Below are 25,443 nucleotides of genomic sequence, written 5' to 3'. Positions count from 1 at the left end.
TGGAATTATTGGGAAAGCTGAAGACACATTTGCCAGAGGGAAAAGAAAAAACCTCAGAGAGCATGAGTGAATCTTATTGTCAGCCACATTCATTATTCACTTCTTTTTCACGAGATTAAAATATTTCTTTTTAGGTTTTAGTTCAGTTTCAGTTCCGGTGTCCTTTTTCTGTTAGAGTGATAGAATCACCCTAATTTATTGAGGAGCTCAGACCTTATGACACTAAAAAAGATAATAAAAGCAGATGACTCACAAGTGTGAACAGTCAACTAAGGGAAAAAGTTATCACCTTGAAGCAGTGGTTAATTTGCTATTCTTGCTACTTATCATCATCCAAGTGAGAAACTTATTTTCAATAAATACAGGCGGTGGTTTTTCAAAAGTTAGAGACCAGGTAGGAAAGTTACATCTTTTAAGTAGACTGTTTTGAATTGAGTGAAAAACCACACAGCTGTGATACGATATAAAATTTATCAGTGTGATTGAGTTTCTTTTATGTAATTTCATACGAATTTTTGTCTGGCTGACTGATGAGTACGTCTCTCGTCCTGTCTCAGAACAAACTGTTACCCTGACTGCTGGTGAGATCCAGGGCCATTCTTATTTTCTCTTTTGTGAACTTTCCTTTACCTCCTTTATCCATTTATCAATTGGGCCTTTTGTCTTCTTATCAATTTGTAGGCACTCTGTACATAGTAGAGGCATGACCTCTGTTAGCCATGATGTTAAAAATGCTCTTCACAGTTTACTGCTTGGGTGTGGCTTTATGCTATCTTTTTGACACATAAATCTTTTTCTAGTTTTTCAAATAAAGTCAAATCTAATTTCCTCCATGGCTTGTGAGCCTTATCTCTACCTAAGATGGTCTACTACTTCCCAAATTTATACATTCCCCTAGATTTCTTCCCAAGTTCTTTACCATTTTGTTTTTATAAATCAATCTGACATTGGCTTATATATGTAATATGAAGCAAGGAAGTTCTGAGAGAAACAGACAAACAAGTTCTTCTAGCTTCAGAGTTATAGGTTACATTGCCTATTCAATGCTAATGTAGGTCTCATTCCTTTGAAGAAACCTCTAGTTTCTGTCTGGAAGCTGTATAGTTTTTTCTTAATCCCTGAAATTCAAAAGCCTAGATTTGTGTTTGTTTAGCTAACTCTTCCTGGGACTCAAAGGTCTCTTAGTCTAAAACACGACTGCTTTTTTGGCTCAGGTACACTTTTCTTTATAGTAGTTCAATTATTACTTCTCATTTTTTTCTCTTCTGCCCTCACAATATTTGCATGTTAGGTATGAACCTACCCATAACTCTTATTTATTTCTAATTTCCATGTCTTTGAATATTTTGCTCAGTGTTGTAGGATATTTTTTCAGAAAACTAATTTTGTTCTCAGAGTGATCATTACCATCTTTGGTTGAACCTAGTAAGTTTTGTACTAAAAAATTTAAGGTTTTTAAAAACATTCGTCAAGTCTTTTGCTGTCTGTACTGATATTGTCTCCCCATCAGACTTCTTTAAAAATAAGTTTTTCCAGTTCTTCAGTCAGTTCAATAGGGCCAGATGGTCTGGATCTCAGTTTAGTGCTCCTTCATCAAGGTGCCAATTACCCCTCCGGTGTGTGCACTTTCCCAAAGTCAGGCCTAAATCATACTTCTAGGGAACTATAAGGCAAACCTGCACTACACAGACCACACTTCCTGTCCCTGTTCTTAAGAACAACAACAACAAAAAAAACCCCCACAAAACCATAACTCTTCTGTGAAGTAGCTGCTCTCTGACTCCACAGGTGATCCTGCTCTACCTAGCACTAAGTCCCTAAAAACCTCATACTGGTTAAGCCTCATTTGCATGTGACCAAGGCCAGCAAGAACCAGAAGGCCCTATACAAGAAGTCTTCACCTAACACCTCAAAGAGAGGCAGGTTTCTCTTCCAGGGACCCCAACAAGACTCAACAATCACCCCAAAATCTTGACCTGCTGAGCTATTCTTCCCAAATTCCAGAGAGTCTGGCAGTCTCACATAACTTCTCCACAGCCTATCTGCACAATTCCTAAGGGCCTTCCAGATACTGGGGACTGGAAAAAAAACAAGACAGGATCTGGTCTAATGCTCAGAAGTCAATGGACCAGAGTGAAGAGGGAAAAATGAGATGGAGCCGGGAGTGTGTGAACAACAATCTTCTCAGAATGCCGCCCCTCACCCTCAAGATTGTCTCATCATGGCAATACCAATAGAGTACAAGTGCTTCTAACTCAAGCTTCTTATGAAACCTTGGCATTTTAGACATAGAGTACACAAAGAAACTAAGGTCTTATAACCAACAACCTCTAATCAAATACTTTGTATGTGTCAGTGTGTGATATTACATACATAGGAAGATATAAAAAGATGATGAGTGACATACCTGCACAATTTTAGGCAATACATCACCTCCATTTTTAGTGTTTTGTGCTGTAGTTAGATACTTTTTTTCCAAAAAGAAAGTTACAATCCACTTAATAAAAACAACGCGTGCTGCCATGTATGGAATTTTTGTACTGTAAATGTTTTCATTGTCTCGAACTGTAGTAACATACACTGGCTTTGGTCTTAAATGGGGGATATCTGGAAGAAAATAGAAGACATCATTACTTGGTGAATCTTGACATTGTGTAACTCCTACAAATATTTCAGTTTCCAAGTAAATAGACATATATTTGGTTGTATGAATAGCAACTAAGATTAAAGAACCAGAAATGATTAAAAATGTCATCTTTTGTAAGGTTTGTTTCTAATTCTGCCTCATAATGTGACCAAGATGGAGTGATGATGACTGTTATTACTCACAGCTGTGGTATACAACCACGGAAAAACTAATCTAATAACTTCTTCATAAAATTTGAGAAATTACATGAGATTATGATAGTGAAAATCTTCTTACATACATTATAGCCAATTAAATATATTTATGATAAGAACAAATGTAAAACTAGAAATATACAAACATTTCTTCATCCTTTTATTTTACTATCCAACACTACCATAATAAAAGCAACTGAACTTTAGTTTTATATTCTTTTCTCTTTAGATCAATCCAAGAAAATAGAATCAGTATGATGTACTTTATAACTGAGAGAATTCGGAAAGTCATGTTTCATTTTTGAGGTATCAGACACCACCATTTCCAAAGTATTAATAAGAGGTCTTTAAACTCCATTATCAATATGAAAATTATGTGACACTGGATTTAAGATAACTACATTCTGTAGTCCACCTCCTACTAATTTTTGTAAATGCTGAGGGAACTGCATGAGGCATAAACGCAAATAACTTTTAATCTCAGAATGTTAACAATATACTGTTTTCTACAATGGATATAGACTACTGATAAAATCAGAAATAAAACTTGAAAAAAACATGCATATACATTGCTAAAGAATACATAACATCACACTACCCTTAAAATCAGTACAGCTTTCAAAATGCACCAAGCATCATCTGTTTTCCCCTTGCTCAAGTACGTGTATGTGTGTTGTACAAATAAACACCCACACACAGCTGAATTAGTTGTCCATATTCTCTAGATGGATTAATGTCTGTGGTGACTTTTCCCCTCTAAAAGTGTTCTTAATTATCCATTTTAACTAATTTCATCTGCTTTAAAATAAGAGGCAAAGGAAGATTTGCCTTACCTTCATTACACTAAGGGATGCTTCTGGCCTATGAACTCTCATGTTTTAAAGAAAAACTTTAGAAGCTAAATGAGAAATTCCCTTATGTTTTCTTCCCCAGGATGCCCAATTGTCCAAACATCTGTCCCTCCATAAGCAGCTGCTGCTAGATGAAAGATCCAGTAAAAAAGAAATTGCACAGTATGGGCAGTTGTGTGGTCTGGGGTGGCCTGCCTATGACCACTGACTAAGGTCTGGGATAACCATACACCACCACCAGTAAGAGAACACTTAAGGAAATGCAAGGTTTTTTTTTTCACATTAAAAGATTTTAATTGTAATTGCACCAAAATAATCACAATTCGCTTCAAAGTATTTCTGAACACAGGAGCCATAGTACCCTTTTATTGCTATGAGTTGAGATATACCTTAGTTTGTACAAACACTTAAAACACTTAAAATCATTTATTAGGAAATTTTAAGCACCTTGCAATAAAGTTAGCATTAAGTATAAGAATTTACTATTTTACTTAAAAACAATCAAAGGTCACTTTGAGCCTGTCGTTTGTACAGCTTCCCCATGGAAATCCTCTGTACATGGCTCTATAAGTACTTACCAAGTACAGGTTTGTAGATGTTTGTTAACTTAGTAAATGATGGGAATAAATGAGGAAGATAATACTTTCGAAACAATGCAAAAAGAAATTTAAAACCAGTATCTTGATTCTCCTTATTCTTCCACTCCAAGCTTGCAGCCTTGGGATAATATGTGGAAAAAAATACATGTATTTACATTTCAAATTAATGTATACTAAACTGAAAATGTTGTTAAAATTCCTATTGTAATTTTAAAAACTTACAAATAATATTGATAATCATGTAATAAAATCCTATCTAAAAAGAGGATAAAAATGAGTATTTTAAAACAAAACAGCAACTATGTTAAAAATAGCATTTTTACTGAGTATTAAAATAACCCAATGATGTCACTACTTTGAAACATGATCTCTGACACCATGCCCCTATTTTTCCACATGTTCCTTGTAATGATTTAACACTCCTTATGCCCTTAAAACATCTAGTCAGATATAACAAGGTGTACATTTTTTAAAAGATTTTATTTATTTTTTAGAGAGAGGGGAAGGGAGGGAGAAACATTCTGTTCAAGAGAAAACATAAATTGGTTGCGTCTCCTACACTCCCAACCAGCAACCTGGCCTGCAACCCAGGCATGTACCCTGACCAGGAATTGAACTGGTTGATCCTTTGATTTGCAGGATGATGCCTAACCCACTAAGCCACGCCAGTCAGGGCACAAGGTACTTTTAATTTTTTATTTATTTTTAATGTTGGTCTATTACAGTTGTCCCAGTATTCCCCTGTCGCTCTTCCCTACCCAAGCCCCCACTTCCACGGTCAATCCCCACCCTGTTGCCCATGTCCCTGAGTCATTTATACTTGTTCTTTCACTAGATCCTCCCCCTTCTTTCCTCCTCCAACTCCTCCTCCCACCAACTCCTCCCCTCTGGTCATTATTCATATGTTGCTTGTTTCCATGCCATTAGTTCTATTTTGCTCATTTTCTTTCTTTTGTTCATTGGGTTCCACCTATAGGTGAGATCATATGGTATCTGTCTTTTGCCACCTGGTTTATTTCACTTAGCATAATACTCTTCAGTTCCACCCATGCTGTCCCGAAAGGTAGCAGGTTCCTTATTTCTTTCTGCTGTGTAGAATTGCAATGTGAAAATGTACCATAGTTTTTTCATCCACTCATTTACTTATGGGATTTTGGGCTATTTCCAACACTTGGCTATTGTAAATAATGCTGCTATGAACACTGGGGTGCACAAGTTCCTATGAATTGGTGATTCAGGATTCGCCAATTAGGGTATAATCCCAGCAATGGAACTGCTGGGTCAAAAAGCAGTTCCATTTTAGTTTTTAATAAATTCCATACCGTTTTCCACAGTGCCCATACCAGTCTGCATCCCCACCAACAGTGCACTACACTTCCCTTTTCTCCTCATCCTCGCTAGTACTTGTTTGTTGATTTGTTTGTGATGGTCATTCTGACAGGTGTGAGGAGGTATCTCATTGTGGTTTTAATCTGCATCTCTGATGGCTAGTGATGTTGAGCATCCTTTCATATGCTATGGGCTTTCTGTATGTCCCCCTTGGAGAAGTGTCTGTTCAGATCCTTTGCCCACTTTTTAATTGGGTTGTTTGTCTTTCTGGAGTTGAGTTACATGACTTCTTTATATATTTTAGAGATCAAACCCTTGTCCAAGGTATTACTGTAGACAAATATGTTTTCCCACATGGTTGGTTCCCTTTTCATTTTGACATTGTCTTCTTTGGCTGTGCAGAGCTTTTTAATTTGATGTAGTCTCATATGTTTATTCTTTCCTTTATTTCCCTTGCCCTAGAGCAAAAATATTGCCAAGTGGGATACCTGAAATTTTGCTGCCTATGTTTTCCTGTAGGACTTTCATGGTGTCGTGACTTATGTTCAAGTCTTTTATCCATTTTGAATTTATTGTGGTGTACGGTGTAGTTGATGGTCTAGTTTCATTTTTTTTGCATGTACCATTCCAGATCTCCCAGCACCATTTGTTGAAGAGGCTATTTTTACTCCATTTTATGCTTCTGCCCCCTTTGTCAAATATTAATTGACCAAAGAGACATGGATTGTTTCTGGGCTCTCTATTCTATTCCATTGATCTATGTGTCTGTTCTTATGCCAATATCGGACTATTTTGATTACAGTGGCCTTGTAGTACAGTTATTACCAGGTATTGTGATCCTCCTTACGTTCTCCTTTGTCAAGATTACTGAGTCTATTTGGGTTCGTTTTTGGTTCCATTAAACTATTTTAATATATTTTATTGATTATGCTATTACAGTTATTCCAATGACTCCCCTCCGCCCTGCACCACCCCTCCCACCAGTATCCCCCTATCCCCACCCCCAGTTCATGTCCATGGGTTGTACAATTAAGTTCTTTGGCTTCTACATTTCCCACACTATTCTTAACCTCCCCCTGTCTATTTTGTACCTACCATTTATGCTTCTTATTCCCTGTACATATTCTCCCCATCCTTCCCCCTACCCCTCCCTTCTGATAACCCTCCATGTGATCTCCATTTCTGTGATTTTTGTTCTTGTTCTACTTGTTTGCTTGGTTTGTTTTTCTTTCTGTTTTATTTTAGGTTCAGTTGGTGATAGTTAAGTTTGTTGTCATTTCACTATTCATACTTTTGATCACCTTCTTTCTCTTAGATAAGTCCCTTCAACATATCATACAGTAACAGCTTGGTGATGACAAACTCCTTTAACTTGACCTTATCTGGGAAACACTTTATCTGCCCTTCCATTCTAAATGATGGCTTTGCTAGACAGAGTAATCTTGAATGTAGGTCCTTTGCTTTTTACCACTTGAATACTTTTTCCCAGCCCCTTCTTGCCTCAAAGGTTTATTCAGAGAATTCAGCTGATAGTCTTATGGGAACTCCTTGATAGATAACTCACTCCTTTACTATTGCTGCTTTTAAAATTCTCTCCTTATCTTTAATTTTGCATAACAAAATTACAATGTGCCTTGGTGTGTTCTTGCTTGGGTCCAACTTATTTGGGACTCACTGACCTTCCTGGACTTCTTGGAAGTCTATTTCCTTTGCCAGATTAAGGAAGTTCCCCATTTTGTTTTCAAATAAGTTTTCCATTTCTTGCTCTTCCTCTTCTCTTATGGCACCGCTATGATTCACTTATTTGAACATTTAAAGTTGTCCCAGAAATTCCTGTCTCTCCTTGGTTTTTTAAATTCTTGTTTCTTCATTCTGTTCTGGTTGAAAATTTATTTTTTCCTTTTTTTTCAAATTGTTGATTTGAGCCCTGGTTTCCTTCCCCTCCATTTGTTTCCCTGTATATTTTGCTTTATTTCATTTTGCATAGCTTTCACTTTTTCCTCTATTTTGTGACCATACTCAGCCATTTCTGTGAGCATCCTGATTAAAAGTGGTTTGAATTCTGCATCTGATGGGTTAGCTGTGTCTTCATCACTTAGCTCTCTTTTTGGAACTTTGATCTGTTCTTTCATTTGGGCCATATTATTTTTTCTCAGTGCACCACTACTTTGTAAGGGGTAGAGCCTTAGGTACTCACCAGGTGGGGCAACCCACATTGCTGTATTGTGACACTGTATGTGTGGGAGGGGTCAGTGAGGAAACAATGCTGCTTGCTTGGCTCTCAGTCAACCTTAATTCACTTGCTCTGCTACCAACAAGCAAATTGGGCCCTTCTGGTACTGATTCCAGTGTGGGCGGGCTTGTGCACATTCTAGCACCCTGTAGGTCTCTTCAATAAACTCTCCTGTGAGGCTGAAAGTTTCTCCCGTTGCAGCAATTCGCACCGGTTTTTACAGCCAGAGGTTTTGAGGCTTAATTTCCCCGTACTGGAACCCTGGGTTGTGAGGTGAGTCTGGTTCCCCAGTTGTTCCTCCTTGTTTATCCACACACAAATGTGGGACCACCTGGTCTGCCAGCCACCACCTCACTTAGCCTAGTCCTCCAGCCTCCACCTTGCTGCAAGTCCTTTCCTCCCAGGCTGCCCATCTCTGCCTCTCCTACCAGTCTGAATGAATGTTTCTTCTTTAAGTCCTTGGTTGTCAGACTTTCATATAGTTCAGTTTTCTGGCAGTTGTGTTGATTTTTTGTTTCTAAATTTGCTGTTGTCCTTCTTTCGGTTTTGCAAGGAGGCAACGTCCATCTACCTACTCCTCTATCTTGGCCAGAAGTCCCATATAAAGTTTTGAAATGGTATTTTAATAGGGACTGCACTGAATCTAAAAAACTTAGAAAAGGCCATTTATTATAAACACCATTATAGAAACAAATCCTTCCAAAGATTTTATTCAATGTTATCTACATGCAAAATCAACATCAAAAGATACAGCTATGGAATCTTGAAAAAGGCAGTCTCCTTATTAAAAGCAATCCACAGGATAGGATAAACCAGACCTGCCGCCCCAGCCCCACCTGCCAGCGAGTCTTAATACTTGTTAAAACACATAGTGTCCTGAGCACTTTCCCAAATTCCTTCATAATGCAGCCCACTTAGAAAATGGCAGTAGTCCAGCACCTAAGATAAAGAAATGAGGGGCTTAGCTGCCCCAGGGCAGAGGACCTCAGAATCTGTAACCTGCCAGGTCTCTGGGATGAGCCAAGGCAGAAATTTCACTCTGAGAACTCACCCCAGTAGATGGAAGGGAGGGAATAAGAGGGGGATGGCCATGCCCATACAATTCTGCACACATATTAAAGGCTCACAATCCACCTAAAATCCCCTATATCAATGGTATCCTTCCTTTAATGGAATCCTGGGGTATTCATGACTTATCTGAGGGCACACAACTCATTAATAACACATCTATGAAAACCCAAGTCTACCAACACATCAAAGTTTGAGATACTGTATGCTGATCTGCCACTTCTGAACAGATAGAGTTCACAATCCATGTAGAATGGGTCAGCAGAGCTAAAATGTAGAGGAACTAAAATTCCAGAAGATGAGAGAATACCTCAGTTGGGCTCACAGAATTTTGAAGCCTTGTGTTTCAGGTGCTGGTTAAAGAAAATGGGAGAGGAGAACAGACAAGATTACCCAGCAGGAAAGAGTATTCACAAGAGCAGCCAAAGACTGAATCTTGAGGGACAGCAGAAAGAAACACAGTCCCCCAGTGGAAACTGGAAAGAACTAAAAGGGAGAAGGAAAGCCAGAAGAAAATATCATGGAAGGAATCTCATAAAGGAAGAGCAGACTGTCAAGTCATCTGAAAAACTGAACAAACTTAAGAGTGTTCTCCCTCTGGACTTGACCGTAAGAACCCCTTCATGTTCTTGGACCTCTTAGCAGTGACAGGGCAGAGGCAGGTAATAGAGGATGTCAAGGAACATTAAAGGGGGAAGTGGACTTCACAGAGATTATTAGGTCAACAAACTTGGTTGTGAAGTGAAGGGCAGAGACTGGACTATACCCAGGAGGAACTCAGAGATGAGAGAAGTGTTTGCTAAGAAAAAAGCACTTAGGAGCTTTTTTCAAACTACATCAATGCTCAGAAATACAGACCAAGAGACATAAATCACCTAGTGAAATCATAAACTAATGATTTTAGTTTTGTATTCAGTTGGTAAAATAAAGAAATTATGTGACATAAAGCAGGCTTGTGCTGATGGCTTGATGAGGTTTTTGAATATGCTTTTGTTCAGATCTCCTTGTCTGCTCTGCCTATTCCTGATCTATTACACTCTTTCAGCTTCAGGGCCTGCCTCATCCTCCATCTGTCTCACTAGCATAGAGATCAGGGTTAGGGAAAGAGTAAAGTGGCAAAAATAGTTTACTAGGCAATGAAACAATAGAAAAAATAAAATATGTAGGCCTCTGTCCCCCATTCCTGGCACTGGGCCCTAAAACCCCTATAACTTCCTAAGTTATGAGAGCACTAGGAAGCATCCTCTGTTCTACTGAGGTGACTCAGGGTAGGCTCCTGGATGGCTCCTGAATGAAGGCTGGTCACCAGAACGACCAAGCCATGATTAGAACTTGGAATTTCTAGATCCTATATGCCCTATTTCTCCAGAAATGAGAGGGGGACTGGAATTGGGTTAATGATAGATCATGCCTATGGAGAAAAAACCTCCATAAAACCTGATTATAGCAGGGGTTTTAGGAAGCTTGCATGTACCAGTGACACACTCCAACTCCATGGGGATAAAAGCTCTTGCACTCAGGCCTTTCCCTTCATGTGGCTGTTCATCTGTAGCCTTTATCATATTCTTTAAACTAGTAAACATGAATAAATGTTACCCTGAGTTCTGTGAGCTCCTCTAATAAATTAATCAGATATAAAGATACAGTCATAAGAAGCTCTGATCTGTAGCCAAATTGGACAGAAGTTGTGGGTAACCTGGGGACCTACTACTTGCAATTGGTGTCTGAACAGGATGGGAATAGTGTAAAGGGGCTAAGATCTTAATATGTGGACTCTGATGCTATACCCAGGTACACGGTGTCAGAATTGAATTAAATTGTGGGACCCCAGCTGCTGTCACAGAGAATTGCTTGTTGTGGGTAAAAACCCCATACATTTGGTGACCAGAAGTGTCACATGTGAACTGTTGTGTGAAAATGTGGTAATAATATTAAAGTAAAGGAGATACACAGATGGATAACTGAATTTTTCCTTTTACATGCACACTTCGATAAAATAGTATGTACGCCTGGAATTTGCCGAAGTGACCTGGCGAGACTCTACGTTTAGTGAAATAGCACATAAAATCACCTCAAATACAAAGCAAAGTAGAAAATGTGAGCAAACAGAAAGAAAAGGGACAATGTTTTCTCTTTCCTACTGAGAATAAGACCATCACTTAATTATCTACAATTTTCTCTTACCTGAATAACCATATATTTCAATAGTATTTGAAGAAAAAAGCATGTTTGGTCCTCAGCTATCTTCTCCCCTGATATGGCTGGCAGGAGTGGAGTGATTTCTTCTGGATATATCTTTGCTGCAGATTGGAAAATAATGAGAGTCTTTCATCACAGTTAAATTTTAAACAGGGTTTTTAGAAAATGGCCTCTACTAAAATACATGTGTCCATTTATTAGACCTGCTCACATGGACCAAGCCAGTGTGCACGAAGGGTTTAGAAGCATGATTCAGAAGCCGCAAAGCCACCTGTCCCACCACACCATTCTTTTTCCTCTCAAATTCTGCTTTGGTCAGCCTAACATCAAATACCTGTCATTTGGCAATAAAAGTGATAGGCTGTTATAAATCAATGACCCTAACAGGACACAAATGGCTGCCATTAATAGTCCCATGAGGCATTTACTGTCCTCCCCTTAATGTTGCATGATAATACATGATAATAAAAAACAAACAAAAAAAACCAATGTGGGTGAGCAGATGAATGAAACAATAGCAATGAGGACAAGCGACAGTAAATAGTTTGGATAGTGGATTTGAATTGCAGTAATAGTCACAAAAACACTCCAGACATACCAAGTGTCCCTACTTCCTGCTATTGCCAACATCTGTCCTACTCCCTTCCATTCCTGTTCCCATCACTTCAGTAAATTTCTCTTGCCATCATTTCATATAAAATAGGTTCAAGTCTTTCAATTCAAATACATATAAGAATCTACCAAGAATATTAATGGAAAATAATTCCTGTTCAAAATTCATTTATGAAATCAAGATTTCTATTCAAGAAAATGGCAAACCAAGGAATTCCTCAATGTGACTTCAAGAGTCATTTCAACCTGTAAGATCTGCTCACATCACTCACCATCAGCTATACTAGGGCTTGGACTGATGAGTGTCTCCAGAGTACAGGGCCCTCTGGAAGACATGATCACTGGAAAACCAGGCACGAGGCAAGCAAAAATCAGCACCTGCTCTTCTGTACAGTTTGTCTGAAGTGCCTGTAGCCACAGAAGAAACAACCTGATTCCTTCACATCTTATCTAAAAAAAGATAAAAGCAACAAAATTAAGCATATGTACTTGTGGAAATGCATTGCAATGTAGCATCAGTTCTGAGAAAGAAAAAGGAGAAGTGAAAGGTATTGTTAAAGCACCACGCTAAGTTCTTTACTTGGTGACAAGTAAGGAAGGATGCTGCAGTACAGCACAAGGATTAAGACCTTGGGTTCTGGAGGCAGAGTGCCTGGGTTCAAATGAAGGCTGTGCCACTTTCTAGCTTAGCTGTGACCTGTGGAGAACCACTTAACTTCTTTATGCCTTAGTCTCTCCAACTGTAAAATAGGAATGATGATAACAGAATTTATCACAAAGTACTGGAATAGAATTAAACGAGTTAGAACAGTGCCTAACTCACAGTAAGCACTACTTATTTCCTATTGACCATAGTTCATTCTTAAAGGCACAATCCCCATATCTTCAACATTCAAATATCTATGAAAACAATGCAAAGATAATCTTCCAAATTTATACTACGCTTTGGACAGCATTTATGTCATGTCATTGCAATATGCACAAGTACAATGTTCTTGTATATCAGAATGTTTAGAGCTAATTAAGACCTTAAAAAACTGACTCAATGGGATGGAACAGCTCTCCAGCTTCCCTGCCTTATGTCCCTATTCTATTCTCTCAACACCTTTGCCGTGCTCTAAATAGTGTATAGAAAACATCTATAGAGGTAGATATGTCCTCCTTCAACCTCTAAACTTACTTTCAACTTCATTCCATTCCAAGAATTTATAACCACAGGTATTTCCATTTCTATATTCCTAAATGGCTGAAAAGATGATGTCAATAAAAGAAGTTAAATAAGCAAAACAGATGAAAAATATGTCAGACACAGATGAAAGATTAATGAACTCTAAATGCGAGTAGGTTGCCTGATCTCCTTCCAATTACCACGCTGTAGATTCCTCCAACAAGCCAAACAGAAAGCTCTGCAGAAAAGCTAAGAGAAGGAGAACCTCCCAAACCCAAAAAAGACAGGGAAAAAAAAGAGAAGGAAAAGTCTCAGCTAACTCCCCAGAGAAGACTGATGACAATGCTATTCCCTTTAAGAGTGAATTCCACAGCATACTTTCAGACACACTTGTGGACTCACCACTTCTCTAAACAAAGCTCCATGACCACTCACACCTGTCCTCTCCCCAGGCAGGTGAAATAAGTGGTGATATTGGTGAATGCATACTGTTATTCAGCATCAGGCCAAAAATGGCATGGCTCTATATATACCTAACCAAATTATATCAAACTTAACGAGAGGAAAGTTTCTTTAAAATTCTGTCATAGAATTTTTATGTTAACTGTTTTTAAAGTAACTAAACATAAATAAAGCCAATAAGAAACATGAGATAATGACCTGACCGTTTTAACCGTAATACTACTCATTAAAATAGGAGGGACAAAATATGGTCTCTACTGTGAAGCTAGGAATAGCTCATCTTTTCTCAACATGTAAGAAACACTTAACTTACCAAGATTAATTGGCTATGATGTTTTAAACTGGTATAAAACCCAAAATGCATTAGCTTATTAAAGGCACACATATAATTTAATGAGCTATGAGTGAATTACCCTTCATAAAATACACATCCAAAGCTGGCTTCTTCGGTCATGATTTTTGAGTGCCATCTTATCCCAGCATCAAATATTATGTCATTGTAAAAGGCATATTCATTTTAATAAGCCAATTTTAACTTAAATTATTAGAATGATCTCCTGTAAATCAATAAATGCTCAAAAGGAAGGTTCTGCTACTCTTTTCCCACACAATGGTGCTCAAAAATAATTCAGAGGCAACTATAATTTTAACAACAAGATTACTGCGGTGAACAGAAGAATCAGGCATGTTAGCTCTGAAGCATAGTGAGGAAGTAATTCAACCCCTTCTCCTTTTGATGATAAACCTGGAGCAGTTAGTACCTTGCCATTGGTTCCCTAACTACACAGCAGAATCAAAATTAGAACTTAGATTTCCAAACTCCCAACCCCAAGCCAGTTTCTCCTAATTATATTTATGATGTCTACTACAAAAGTTATGATCAAAGAACAATAACCCTAGTAAATATTAGAAATATAACTCCTCAATTAAAAATAAAAACTAACTAAAGTGGTTTTCATAGTGGCCTAATTTTATTAGTTTATGTAATAACTTAGGATTAATTAAAAATACCATTACATATTCATCTAAAATAAATACCTTAATAGAATTTCCAGTGTGTAGAAGCTTCTTTAAAGTTGAGCCTGGAGGTTTAAAACAATAAATCAGAAATGAAACATATAAATGTAAGATCTACTTTTAAAAGATTAGTTTTAGAGAGAAAAATTTTCTTATAACAAATTACATATATATTTAATGTACTTTTAATGACCATTTTTTCCAAGCATTAAAATGTTGAAAAATTTTAAAAACTCAATATTGAAAGTATTCAAAGTATTAAAACTCACATTATTTTACATATTTACAAAACAGAATGTACTATAATTTTGCTTTCCTGGCTTAATGGAACCAAATTCATCAATATTTCCTAAATCTACTTTTTTGCTTATCTCATTTTCAATTCCAAGAACTGCCATTCTTGATCATTTCTCCTGAGATAGGAGTGTCAATTTTTTTAATTTTATTTTTTATTGTATTTTTTCCATTACCATTTATCTCCCTTATATTCCTCTCCTCCCCACCCCCACAATCACCGCACTTGTCCACATAAGAAGTGACCATCTTTTAAAGATCTTTTGAAAGCCAGAAGTTTATAAAGATAGTTCAAATATAGATTTAACATTATAAAAATCCTTTATTCATTTTAACTTTTAAAAAACTCCCTCTATATATCATGCTTCAAACTAAAATCAATAATCAATGGCAGTATACCACCAGGAAAGAGGCAAAAACAGAGAAACTCTCTCTTTGGTGTTGGCGTGTGAGGTCTGCTGAGAGCTGAGAGTGGAGCAGGAACACAGACCTTCTGGCATCAGAATGTCTATAACAAATACAAGGAAGCAGTAGTCCACTAGAGTAATTTGAAATTAACAAAAATTAACTCAAAATGATTCAAGGAACTAAATGCGAAATATGTAAGTATAAAACTTCAAGAAGAGCCCTGGCTGGTGTGGCTCAGTGGATTGGGCGCTGGGTGATCCTCTTAAAGCAAAGGATCACCAGTGCAATTCCCAGTCAAGGCACATGCCTGAGTTGCAGGCCAGGTCCCCATTGGGGGGCAGGTCGTGCAAGAGGCTACCACACATTGATGTTTCTCTCCCTCTCTTTCTCCCTGCCTTTCCCTCTCTTAATAAATACAATTTTATATAAATAATAAATAATAAATATTGAGCAATACCACTGAACATATACCTCACCACATACTGATAGCAAACAGCATATGAAAAGATGCTCAAGATCATCTCATTAGTCATAAGAGAAATTCAAGTTAAAACCACAGCAAGATACCATTACCACTAAAATAAAAAGGCTGAACATGTGAAGTGTTAATGAGAATTCTCATCTTCCGGGTGGAAATGTAAAATGGCACATCATCTTTGGAAAATAGTCTATCAGTTAAACATATATTTTTGTATGATTCGGCCATTCCATTCTTGAGATAAAAAAGCACATGGGCACTCAAAGATTTGTATACAAACAAAAAAGCTTTATTTGAGGCCAAGCTAGAAACAACCCAAATGTTTATCAACAAGTGAACAGATAAGTTATGTTATAGCCATGCAGTGGAATTCTGTACTACTCAGAATAAGAACAAATGAACTATTAATATATGTACCAACACAGATGAATCACAAAATAACTAAACTGAGTAAAAGCCAAACAAAAAAGAGTACACACTGCCGGATTCTATAAGACTGTAGAAAATCTAATCTATACTGGCAGAAAGCAGACCAATGGTTGCCTGGGACTAGGGAATAACATGGGGAAAACTGGGAAAGGATCGTGAGAAAACTTTGGGGAGTGATGACTATGTTCATTATCTTGATGGTAGTAATGGTTTTACAGGTATACATCTATGTCAAAACTAAGAAAAATGTACATTTTAAATATGTATGTCACTTATACTCCAAGGAATAATCTGGTTTTTAAAAAAATAAAAAGCAAAGCAAGTAGCCTGGAAGTGACTCAGTGAAAGATCAGGAGAATGAAGGTTGCAGTCAGTCAGAGGTCAACAGGTGACAATGGACCAGAAGATATAGTAAGGAAACCATAGAGGGTATTGAGATCAAGGGGTTAATGGGTAACTTGACATAAAGAAAAAGAACAGAAAGAACAAAGGCATTTTTTAAAAAGCAAGAGGATATAGCAGCAACAAGGGAAAAGACAAGGTGGCATAGCCAAAGGAGAGAGGTTTCTGCAAGGGAGATAGATAATGGATAATGCCTAGAATCAGCCTTGGAAACAAAAAATATTATTTTTACCTGCATACCCCTGAGAAACACAGAGAAGCCTCAGAGAAGAGCCAGGTTTCACATGGCCAAAGAGATGAACACAAGAGGCTGAACTGAGTCAGTATGGCTGTTGCTACTGACTCCATAAAGAGGATTTCCAGAGGGAAGATCACAAAGTGGGAAGAAGGGAAGAAATGCAGAACACTGATGGTAAGAGCACTCCAAAGAGGACCCTGAGAAGACACCAAGTGAGCTGAGGAGGCATTAAATCCAGTTATCCCTGGTGGACACAGAGGCATGCAGGGACCCTAGATTTAGCTCAGCTGGGCTCTGATGCACCTCTAAAGGAGTCTAATAATGAAGGACATTGGGAGACAGTGCTGCCTCAGAAAGAGTGAGCGATGGTGTAGCCTGACTGTCAAACTCAAGACCTGTCAAATTCCAACTCCTGAGGAGAGGTTAGAGCCCAGTGAGCCCTAGAAATGAAGCTGCTCAAAGGTCATGTCCATATCCCTGGTAATATGAGGCCACTGGGTAGCCCAAGGCATAAAGCCAGAGCCACCCTTAAAAGGTCACAAACCAATGTGCAGTTTAGTTATGCCCTTGGTGTTTATATAATGGATGAGAAAAATCTAACTGAACAAACTAGATTCAATTATGACTCATATAAAACACATATGAGGTACTGTACATGTGTGAATTTTTCACTACCTGAGCCCACTCTTTTAAGTCCAAGGTTACTTATTTTTAACATTTTTAACATAAAGCATCTCTAGCATAAAATATCTTTCCACCCACCCAGCAAATATTTATTGAATGTAGGTACAACACTGAATGGGACAGGAAATCTGCTTTCTAGAGCAGTGAGTAGTTAAACCCTCTTAAATCAAACACATATATAACTTGAGTCCTGTACTGATGCCACATGGGCACATGAAGGGGTACCACAGCCTTTCCTTGCCCCCCTGGTTTGCTGATATCCTTGGTTTGCTGATGTGCCCTTCTCTATCATCTCCTCACTCCATGTCAATTCCATTATTTCACAGGGATAAGACTTCAAGAAGCCACCTTTATCTATCATGATTTATTGGCCTAAATATGACTTCAGGAAAATCTTGATAAATAATTCTTTTCAATTGGTAATCAGTAATAACAATTTCTGAATAGTCAAGTAGTAAATAAACATACACCAGACTTGAGGGCTGTGTCAGCTATTTTCCTAATCTTCTTACTCTCTAACATGACTTGAAGCAATATCTCTAACTGTCTGGAATAATGAACGTGTGTTCATTACAACTGCAAAACTTAAGAGTTCAAAGACGCACCCTCCTTCAATGATTTATATAGCAACCACACAACCTTCAAAACAATAAACAAAGAAAAACTGTAGGACTATTTTTTTCCTTCTATAAAGAGTTTTAAGAGAAATAGAATGTCTCTTTTTCCTGAAGACCCAATAGAACGAGGTGATTAAGAAACAGACTTCAAACACTGTAGCAGTTGATGTTATAAATTACTTTCTTCCTTCTCAGGATAAAATGTAGCTATCCAGTAGGTCTGAGAGCTTTTAAGACTTGTCAGAATATAGATGCTGCCATTATTTTAAGCTTTTATGCTTGGGGTCATTGCCATTTGTAGTATGAGACAGAAAGCAAACTGAATCAGTGGTATGTAAACCAAGCTTTAAGTTTCTAAATATATTTCAGAGTACCTACCCAAGATGGCAAAGAAGGTGGAAGTTGCACTTACCTTTTCTCGTGACCACATCAAAATTACAACTAAATTATCGAATAATCAACCTGGATAACCATCTGAAGACTAGCTGAAGAAAAGCCTTATAATTAAGGATATACAGAAAAAGCCACATGGAGACTAGTAGTGAAGTGGAGGCACAAAAAGGGCTGGCCCTGAACCCATGTGCAGCAGTTGAAAATCCAGAGGGATATCTTAGCTTCTGAGGTACTGAATCTCAACCCCATGGGAAGCTCCCCAGCCCAAATCACCAGTGCCAGGAAGAGGAACATCTGTCAGTGAAATTCAGCAGGAACCCCACCTGCCTAGATGAGAAGGAAGGTTGTTGGAAACTCAAGCATCCTCTTAAAAGGACAATGCACAAAATCTTTCTCACAGGAACTCACTGTGAGCTCTAGGTAAGGAAGGGCAGCTGCAAGGGCACTTGAAGCATACATGGAGAGACTGAGTTATGTGGCTTTGAGGAGAGGGCCAGAGAGAAAGCTGCTAATGTCCCTGTGTTGAGTCCCTTTCTCACACAACACCCACAGAAGCCATGTTTCCTGGATAGAACACTCTCCCCACAACAACATCAGCCTAAGAAACTGCACTGGCCACATCCTGAACAGCACCCAGCCTGGGCCTGAGCTGCAGTGTTTCTTTAAAAAGTCTCAAAGTATTCTGGCTAAGCTCAGGGCATGCCTTTTACACAGAAAAAGAAACTGAGCTGTGTGACTATCAGGGCAAGGGTACTTTTCTATGTTCACCCTACTACCCATGCCATACTTCCTGTGTTGAGCCCAACTTGCATCCTCACAGCATTAGCCTAGAAAGCTCCACTAGCTCCACTTTGGCAACTCCCTGAGGCCTTGCCCTACCCAGTTTACACACCACTGTGCTCTCTGCAGGTGGTGACCAGCATGGGACCACGTTACAGTTCCCCATTTTAAGAACAGGGTTGTTCTTAAAATGGGGAACTCCAGGCAGACTTGGTGGCTGCCAGAGACATACGCAGAGAGGCTAAGTTGTTCACCTTTAGAGCGAAGGCCAACTTCCTACAGACTGGATGAGCACCGCCATTCCTGTGCTGGGCCCTCCCTTCACATAGCCAAATTTTGATCTTCTTTAGCCTGATGAACTCTACTAGCTCCACCCTGATGACACCCTCAGACCACGCCCCAATTCGAAGATCCCCAGGTCCCAGGTGGCTGGTGGCTGGCCTCAGTGTGCACTGAAACTTTTGTTGAGCAGCCTCACATTGGCACTGGTGCCTAGATTTAGTCTGTATGGCTCTTGGGAGTGGGGTAAAAGTGGAAAGAAGGTGAAGGGACTAGTCAAGGAACATGCATGAATGACCCATGGACATGGACAATAGGGTGGGGAATGGCTGTGAGAGTGAGGGGGTGGGGGAGGATGGGCTGGAGCAGAAGAGGGCAAAGGGGGAATAACTGGGACAATTGTAATAACAATAAAATATTTAAAAAATAAAAATAAAATAAATTAGCCATCAAAAAAAAAAAGAAAAGAATCTATGTTGCTCTTACCTGTTGATTCCCTGAAAACCTACCCCAAAGGCTCTTTCAATGGTAGAGCTGAGCAAAGACCCAGAAAACAGCAGGAAGTCTCAGGGTGCCCTGGGATTTCTGCTACCATACCCAAGGCCTGGTACTGGTGGTAGCCAGCCGCAGGACACAGCTTGGTCCCTCCCACGCAAACCCAGTCCCAGCCCAGGCAGCAACCACTGTGGATCACTCTGTAACTCCTAACATGCAGCCCAGGGCCTGCCACAGGCAGTGAGTGACATTAACCTATACTGGAGTTCTCCCCAAAAGGCCCAAGAACGAACACACCTGGTAGCTGGCTTCAGACCACAACAAAGCAAAATCCAGTTAGCTCCATAAGCACCACACCCACATGGAGGTTTTACAGGCATCAGACCGAACTGGGATGAATTCTGCTTCATGGGGTCAGGCCTTGCTCTTAACACTATGGCCATGACCAATCCTCATGTTACCGGGGAGAGACCCAAGTCAGGGCTCCCAACATCCACCCCAATTTTCCTCCTCAGTTCTTGTCTCGCTTGCAAGAGACAAATTCAAGAAAGAGACAAACATGTATTATGGAAATGAGATAGTAAGCTTATTTATGAAATACGTACAAGCACAAAGCTTCAAGCAGGCATCGGGCTAGTCTGAACACCCCATGTATAGAGGAAATAAAGTTGATAGTAAGTTTTTCTATACACTTGAGCTGAGGCTTCAAGTGGGTACTCAGCTAATCTGCTGCGCCAACTCCTAGGGTTCAAGGGTTATATACCTTAGTCAGCTTCTAGGTTCCCCCTTCTCTTTCCCCTTCTAAACCTCAGGAATAGTATACAGATACAAAGGCTTTCTTTTTCAGCTAGTAAAGGCTCTTCGTCTTAATAGCTAGTAAAATTGCTACAGAGGCTCCCTCTCCCAGCACAGAGTCTCAACGTCTCCCTTCCTCCTGTGCCATCTTTGCTTGTGATGTTCTGAACACCCAGCAATCTTATTGGACTAGGCTTATAATTGCTGAGTCAACTGGTAAGCCATGTCTCTCTCCTCCTCCCTACCTTAGTTTACTACCCTATACTACCTAACACTCACAGCAAGCCAGCGTGAGGGTCAAACCCACGCTGAACATGAACATGCCAATAGCAACCAAGGCTCAACTACAACAGAAGGGCTCATATTACCCACACAAAGGAAACTTCTGGGGTAGCTGAATGAAATAATCAGGGAAACTACACCACTGGTTCCCACAGTCATCTACTGATAATGCACCTGGCCAGCACTGGGAGAGTAGCAGATTTATCCAATACAAAGAAACAAACACAGAAAGGCAGCTAAAATGGGGAGACAAAAAACATGCCCCAAATGGAGGCAAACAATCTACTCGATAGAGTTCAAAACAATGATTAGAAGGTTGTTCAAAGAACTTAGTGAGAACGTCAAAAGAAAAAGAAGTCAGAAATGAACAATACAGTATGTGAAATGAAGAATACACCAGAAGGAATCAAAAGCAAATCAGATAGAGCAGAGGGTCAAATCAGCAATTTGGAATACAAGGTAGGGGAAAACACCTAATCAGAGCAGGAAAAAAAAATTTTTTAAAGACAATAGTTCAAAGGAACTCAGACAAAATCAAGCATAACATCTTTTATGTATACTTGTGGTTTGTATTATAAAGGAATTTTAGCATCAATTTTTGAACATATTATGGTACAAGAAATTTTATATAACTAATAATTACAAAACACAAGAACAGATACAAGGTATTTCAGGTACTACCCATGTATAATACACATCCTTATTTGTCCTCCAAAATTTTAGGCAAAAAAGTATACATTACACACAGCAAAATATGGCACTCTAATTGTGCTATAAATTTTATTTTGAGTTGAAATGCTGTCCAATGTCAAGTGGACAGAAAGGGCAGCCATAGTAACTTGTTGTAGCTCAAGTTCCTTCTTGCTGCCACATCCTATAGCATTCAAACAGAAGAATTTTAAATCAATGAGTAAAGCTTGAAGAACAAGATACTTTTATAAGTAAAAACGTAAAATTACTTAAGAAAAATTCTCAAGATCATATTTTACCAAATCTTTTGCACAGGAATCCAAAAGTGCTCTGGTTAAAATGAAGACTGTAACTTGGTACATCTGGCTGGGAACTGAAATTCTACATTTTTAAAAAGCTCTCTGTGACCTTGCTGGTGTAGCTCAGTGGATTGAGCACAGGCTCACAAACCAAAGGATTGTGGTTCAATTCTCAGTCAGGGCACATGCCTGGGTTGCAGGCCAGTCCCTGGCAGGGGATGCACAAGAAGCAACCATACGCTAATATTTCTCTCTCTCTCTCCTTCCCTACCCGTCTAAAGATAAATAAATAAAATCTAAAAAGCTCTCTGTTGAAGATGCTGCTGGTCTACAAACTACATTTTAGCATAGATGAATGTTATATTTCCTCAAGTCCAGGCTGGTCTTGTCTCAGTTTGAACTAGCATACCTTGTTAATATTGCTTGCTACAACCTATCTTGATGGTGTTAATTATATAAAACATTACTGAAAATTTGATGAGAAGAAATCTATGTTATTTGAAAAATACTGATTTGTTCTTACCTATACTCTGGTAATGCCATCGGAAGAAAATACGTTCAGGTAGAAACTGCAGTATTTTCTAGAAAACAAACAAAAAATCATAAGAAAATAAACTATAAATGAAATGACACATTTTCATGATAGATCCATATTACTTACTATATACGTTTCAGAAAAGAAAAAATTATGTGCAATAACATAAACACTGTACTTTATCCTGTGCTCCTATGGGACTGTTTCTTTTACTTGCCCCATGCAAGCTTCCCTGAATGTTTTAAAGAGATTCCTGTCCCACATTTAATTTCCTCCTAATAACAAACAAAAGCAAAAAAAATGAAATGAAAATTTTATCTTAATCAAATCACTCCCACTAGTTAAATATTAAAAGAGTAATTTCTCAAATGTCATGTTGCCCAGGTTTCTTATTTTTCACCTTTCACTTCCCATTTCCATTATACTCATTGTTAGTCTCTGGACAAGAAACAGAGTTGGGAAGAAAGATGAACAAAAGAGGATGAGACCATAAACAATTCTATGGAGTAAAAAAAATGAAACTAGTGGCAAAAATTTCTTGAAATTAATAACTGCTAAACATAAGTTTTAGGACTGTAGTTATGCATCTGCCCATTTGAACATACCAAAAAGACAAATTCATGATACACAAGAATATTTGGCTAATAAAAACAGCCCCCCACCAAAAACAGACAAACAAACCAATGATGGTTATACATTTTTCACTCTAGAACAAGTTTTGGCAAGTTATCCCTGGGTATCATGATTCCTTCTACTTTATCTGCAACTACCTTTTCTTTTTTTTAAAAAAAAAGGAGAACTACAAAACTAGACAAAATAATGTTTCTTGGTATTGATAATACTTTACTATTTTACTATGAAAATCCTCCATCTAGGTTTATCTAGCTCAGAGATTTTCAACCTTTTTCATCTCATGGCACACACAAAATACTAAAATCCTGCAGCACACCAAAAAAATATATTTTTTATCAATCTGCCAGAAAAATAGGTATATTTTTTATTATGTTGTGTTGACTGTTGTCCTTTTGCTTTTATTTGACAATCTATGGCAAAAGAGGTCAGTGTTCCTGACTAATCTCGTATTGCATGTTTTAAAAATTCTTGTGGCACACATGTTGAAAATCACTGATGTACACCTAATTCTCTACCATTTTGAAAGATTAAGGTAAATATTTTATATTCAGATTTCCTGATAATTGTATTTCTAGGCAGCTAATAAACTGCCTTCTGAATTCAAATCTGCTTGGGGTTTAGTTTGGTTTGGTTTTGTCTTAACTTTTTAACTGGGTCAGTAACAATACATATGTATTTACTTAATTTGTTCTCACTTGACAATAAAGAGATATGTAAGAACTTCTGGAAAGGACACTTCCAGCCAAGATAGAGGTGTAGGTGGAAACACTGTGCCTCCTTGCACAACCAAGTTTAAAGATGACAAAGTTTTAGCAACAAAAAGGCTAACAACACACAGAAAATTGAACTGTACAGAAGCCCAACAACAACGAACCATGCAGCTAAACCAGTAAGAGGGGCAGAGTAAGAAGCAGGAAAAAGCAGCCGGACTGACCCAGGAGCAAAGGTGGTGGTTGGCAGATCCCACGTGTGGGGTGGCAACAGGCGGACCCAGTGAGGGCACAAGGTGACTGGCTGACCAAGGTCACACATTCGCGTGTAGGTGAAGGAGCGAGCAGTGAGACAGACCAGGCAGGCTAAGGCCCCAGCGATAGGAATTAAAGCCTGAAAGCACCACTTGGAAAAACTTTCAGGGTCGAGGTGCCGAGAGAAGCTCTCAGGCTCACAGAGAGTTTGTTGGAGAGACCCACAGGCTCCTGGGGGTTGCACAGGCCCACACACCCAGGAGCTGGCACCAGGGGGCCAGGCTGGCTTGCAGGAAGCAGTACAGGGGCCATAAATTGGAGAGAGAGAGCAGAACAAGACCCATTGCCCCGCCCCCACATACAGGGTCACAACCCAGCAACTGGGATGCCCCACCCTGATGAACACCTAAAGCTCCGCCCGTCATACATAACAGGCATGAACAGACCGAAATATTGTGGCTCAAGAACAGCTCAAAGCCCCAGAGCCAATACTTCTAGTGACCAAGAGATAGCCAACCTATCAGATGCACAGTTCAAAATATTGGCAATCAGGATACTCACAGAACTGATTGATTTTAGTCACAAATTAGAGGAACAAATGAAGGCTAAACTCTTTGAAATGAAGGGAAATGCACAGGAAACCACTAGTGATGGAAAGGAAACTGGGACTCAAATCAATGGAGTGGACCAGAAAGAAGAAAAAAATGACCAAACAGAAAAGAATGAAGAAACAAGAATTTAAAAAAATGAGGAGAGGCCAGGAATGGCCAGAAATGAGGAATGGCCAGAAATGTAGGAACCTCCAGGACATCTTTAAATGTTCCAACATCCAAATTATAGGGGTACCAAAAGGGGAAGAGGAACAGCCCCAAGTGGAAAACTTATTTGAACAAATAATAAAGGAGAACTTCCCCAATCTGGCTATGGCAATAGACTTCCAGGAAATCCAGGAAGCTCAGAGAGTCCCAAAGAAGTTGGACCCAAGAAGGAACACACCAAAGCAAATCATAACTACATTAGCCAAGATTAAAATGAAGGAGAGAATTCTAGAAGCAGCAAGAGATAAGGAGACAGTCACCTACAAAGGAGTTCCCATCAGACTGTCAGCTGATTTCTCAAAAGAGACCTTACAGGCAAAAAGGGGCTAGGAAGAACCTAGATGCCCATCAGTAAATGAATAGATCCAAAAACTATGGTACATTTACACAATGGAATTCTATGCAGCAGAAATAAAGAAGGAGCTACTACCCTTTGCAACGTCATGGCCGGAACTGGAAAGCATTGTGCTGAGTGAAATAAGCCAGGTGCTGAAAGACAAATACCATATGATCTCACCTTTAACAGGAACCTAAACAACAAAACAAACAA

The 25,443-nt window shown here is 38.9% G+C and overlaps 1 protein-coding gene across 4 annotated transcripts in view; it reads right to left on the bottom strand.

Moving 5' to 3' along the window:
- The window catches only part of RALGAPA2 (Ral GTPase activating protein catalytic subunit alpha 2), a 381,676-nt gene that overhangs the window by 281,771 nt on the left and 74,462 nt on the right, over positions 1 to 25,443 (bottom strand). For all 4 annotated transcript variants that reach the window (XM_037057016.1, XM_037057018.1, XM_037057015.1 and 1 more), the window contains exons 4-9: positions 22,466 to 22,523; positions 14,401 to 14,444; positions 12,005 to 12,182; positions 11,106 to 11,221; positions 4,271 to 4,409; positions 2,408 to 2,607 (exon numbers count right to left, since the gene is read on the bottom strand). In XM_037057016.1, coding sequence (XP_036912911.1) covers positions 2,408 to 2,607; positions 4,271 to 4,409; positions 11,106 to 11,221; positions 12,005 to 12,182; positions 14,401 to 14,444; positions 22,466 to 22,523 — 735 coding nt within the window. The remainder of the gene's footprint in view (positions 1 to 2,407; positions 2,608 to 4,270; positions 4,410 to 11,105; positions 11,222 to 12,004; positions 12,183 to 14,400; positions 14,445 to 22,465; positions 22,524 to 25,443) is intronic.

This window comes from Sturnira hondurensis, unplaced genomic scaffold (genome assembly GCF_014824575.4).
Source record: "Sturnira hondurensis isolate 20B ecotype Veracruz unplaced genomic scaffold, ASM1482457v3 Scaffold0009244, whole genome shotgun sequence".
Lineage (NCBI taxonomy): Eukaryota > Metazoa > Chordata > Mammalia > Chiroptera > Phyllostomidae > Sturnira > Sturnira hondurensis.
This window is presented reverse-complemented; position numbering and strand designations above follow the sequence as displayed.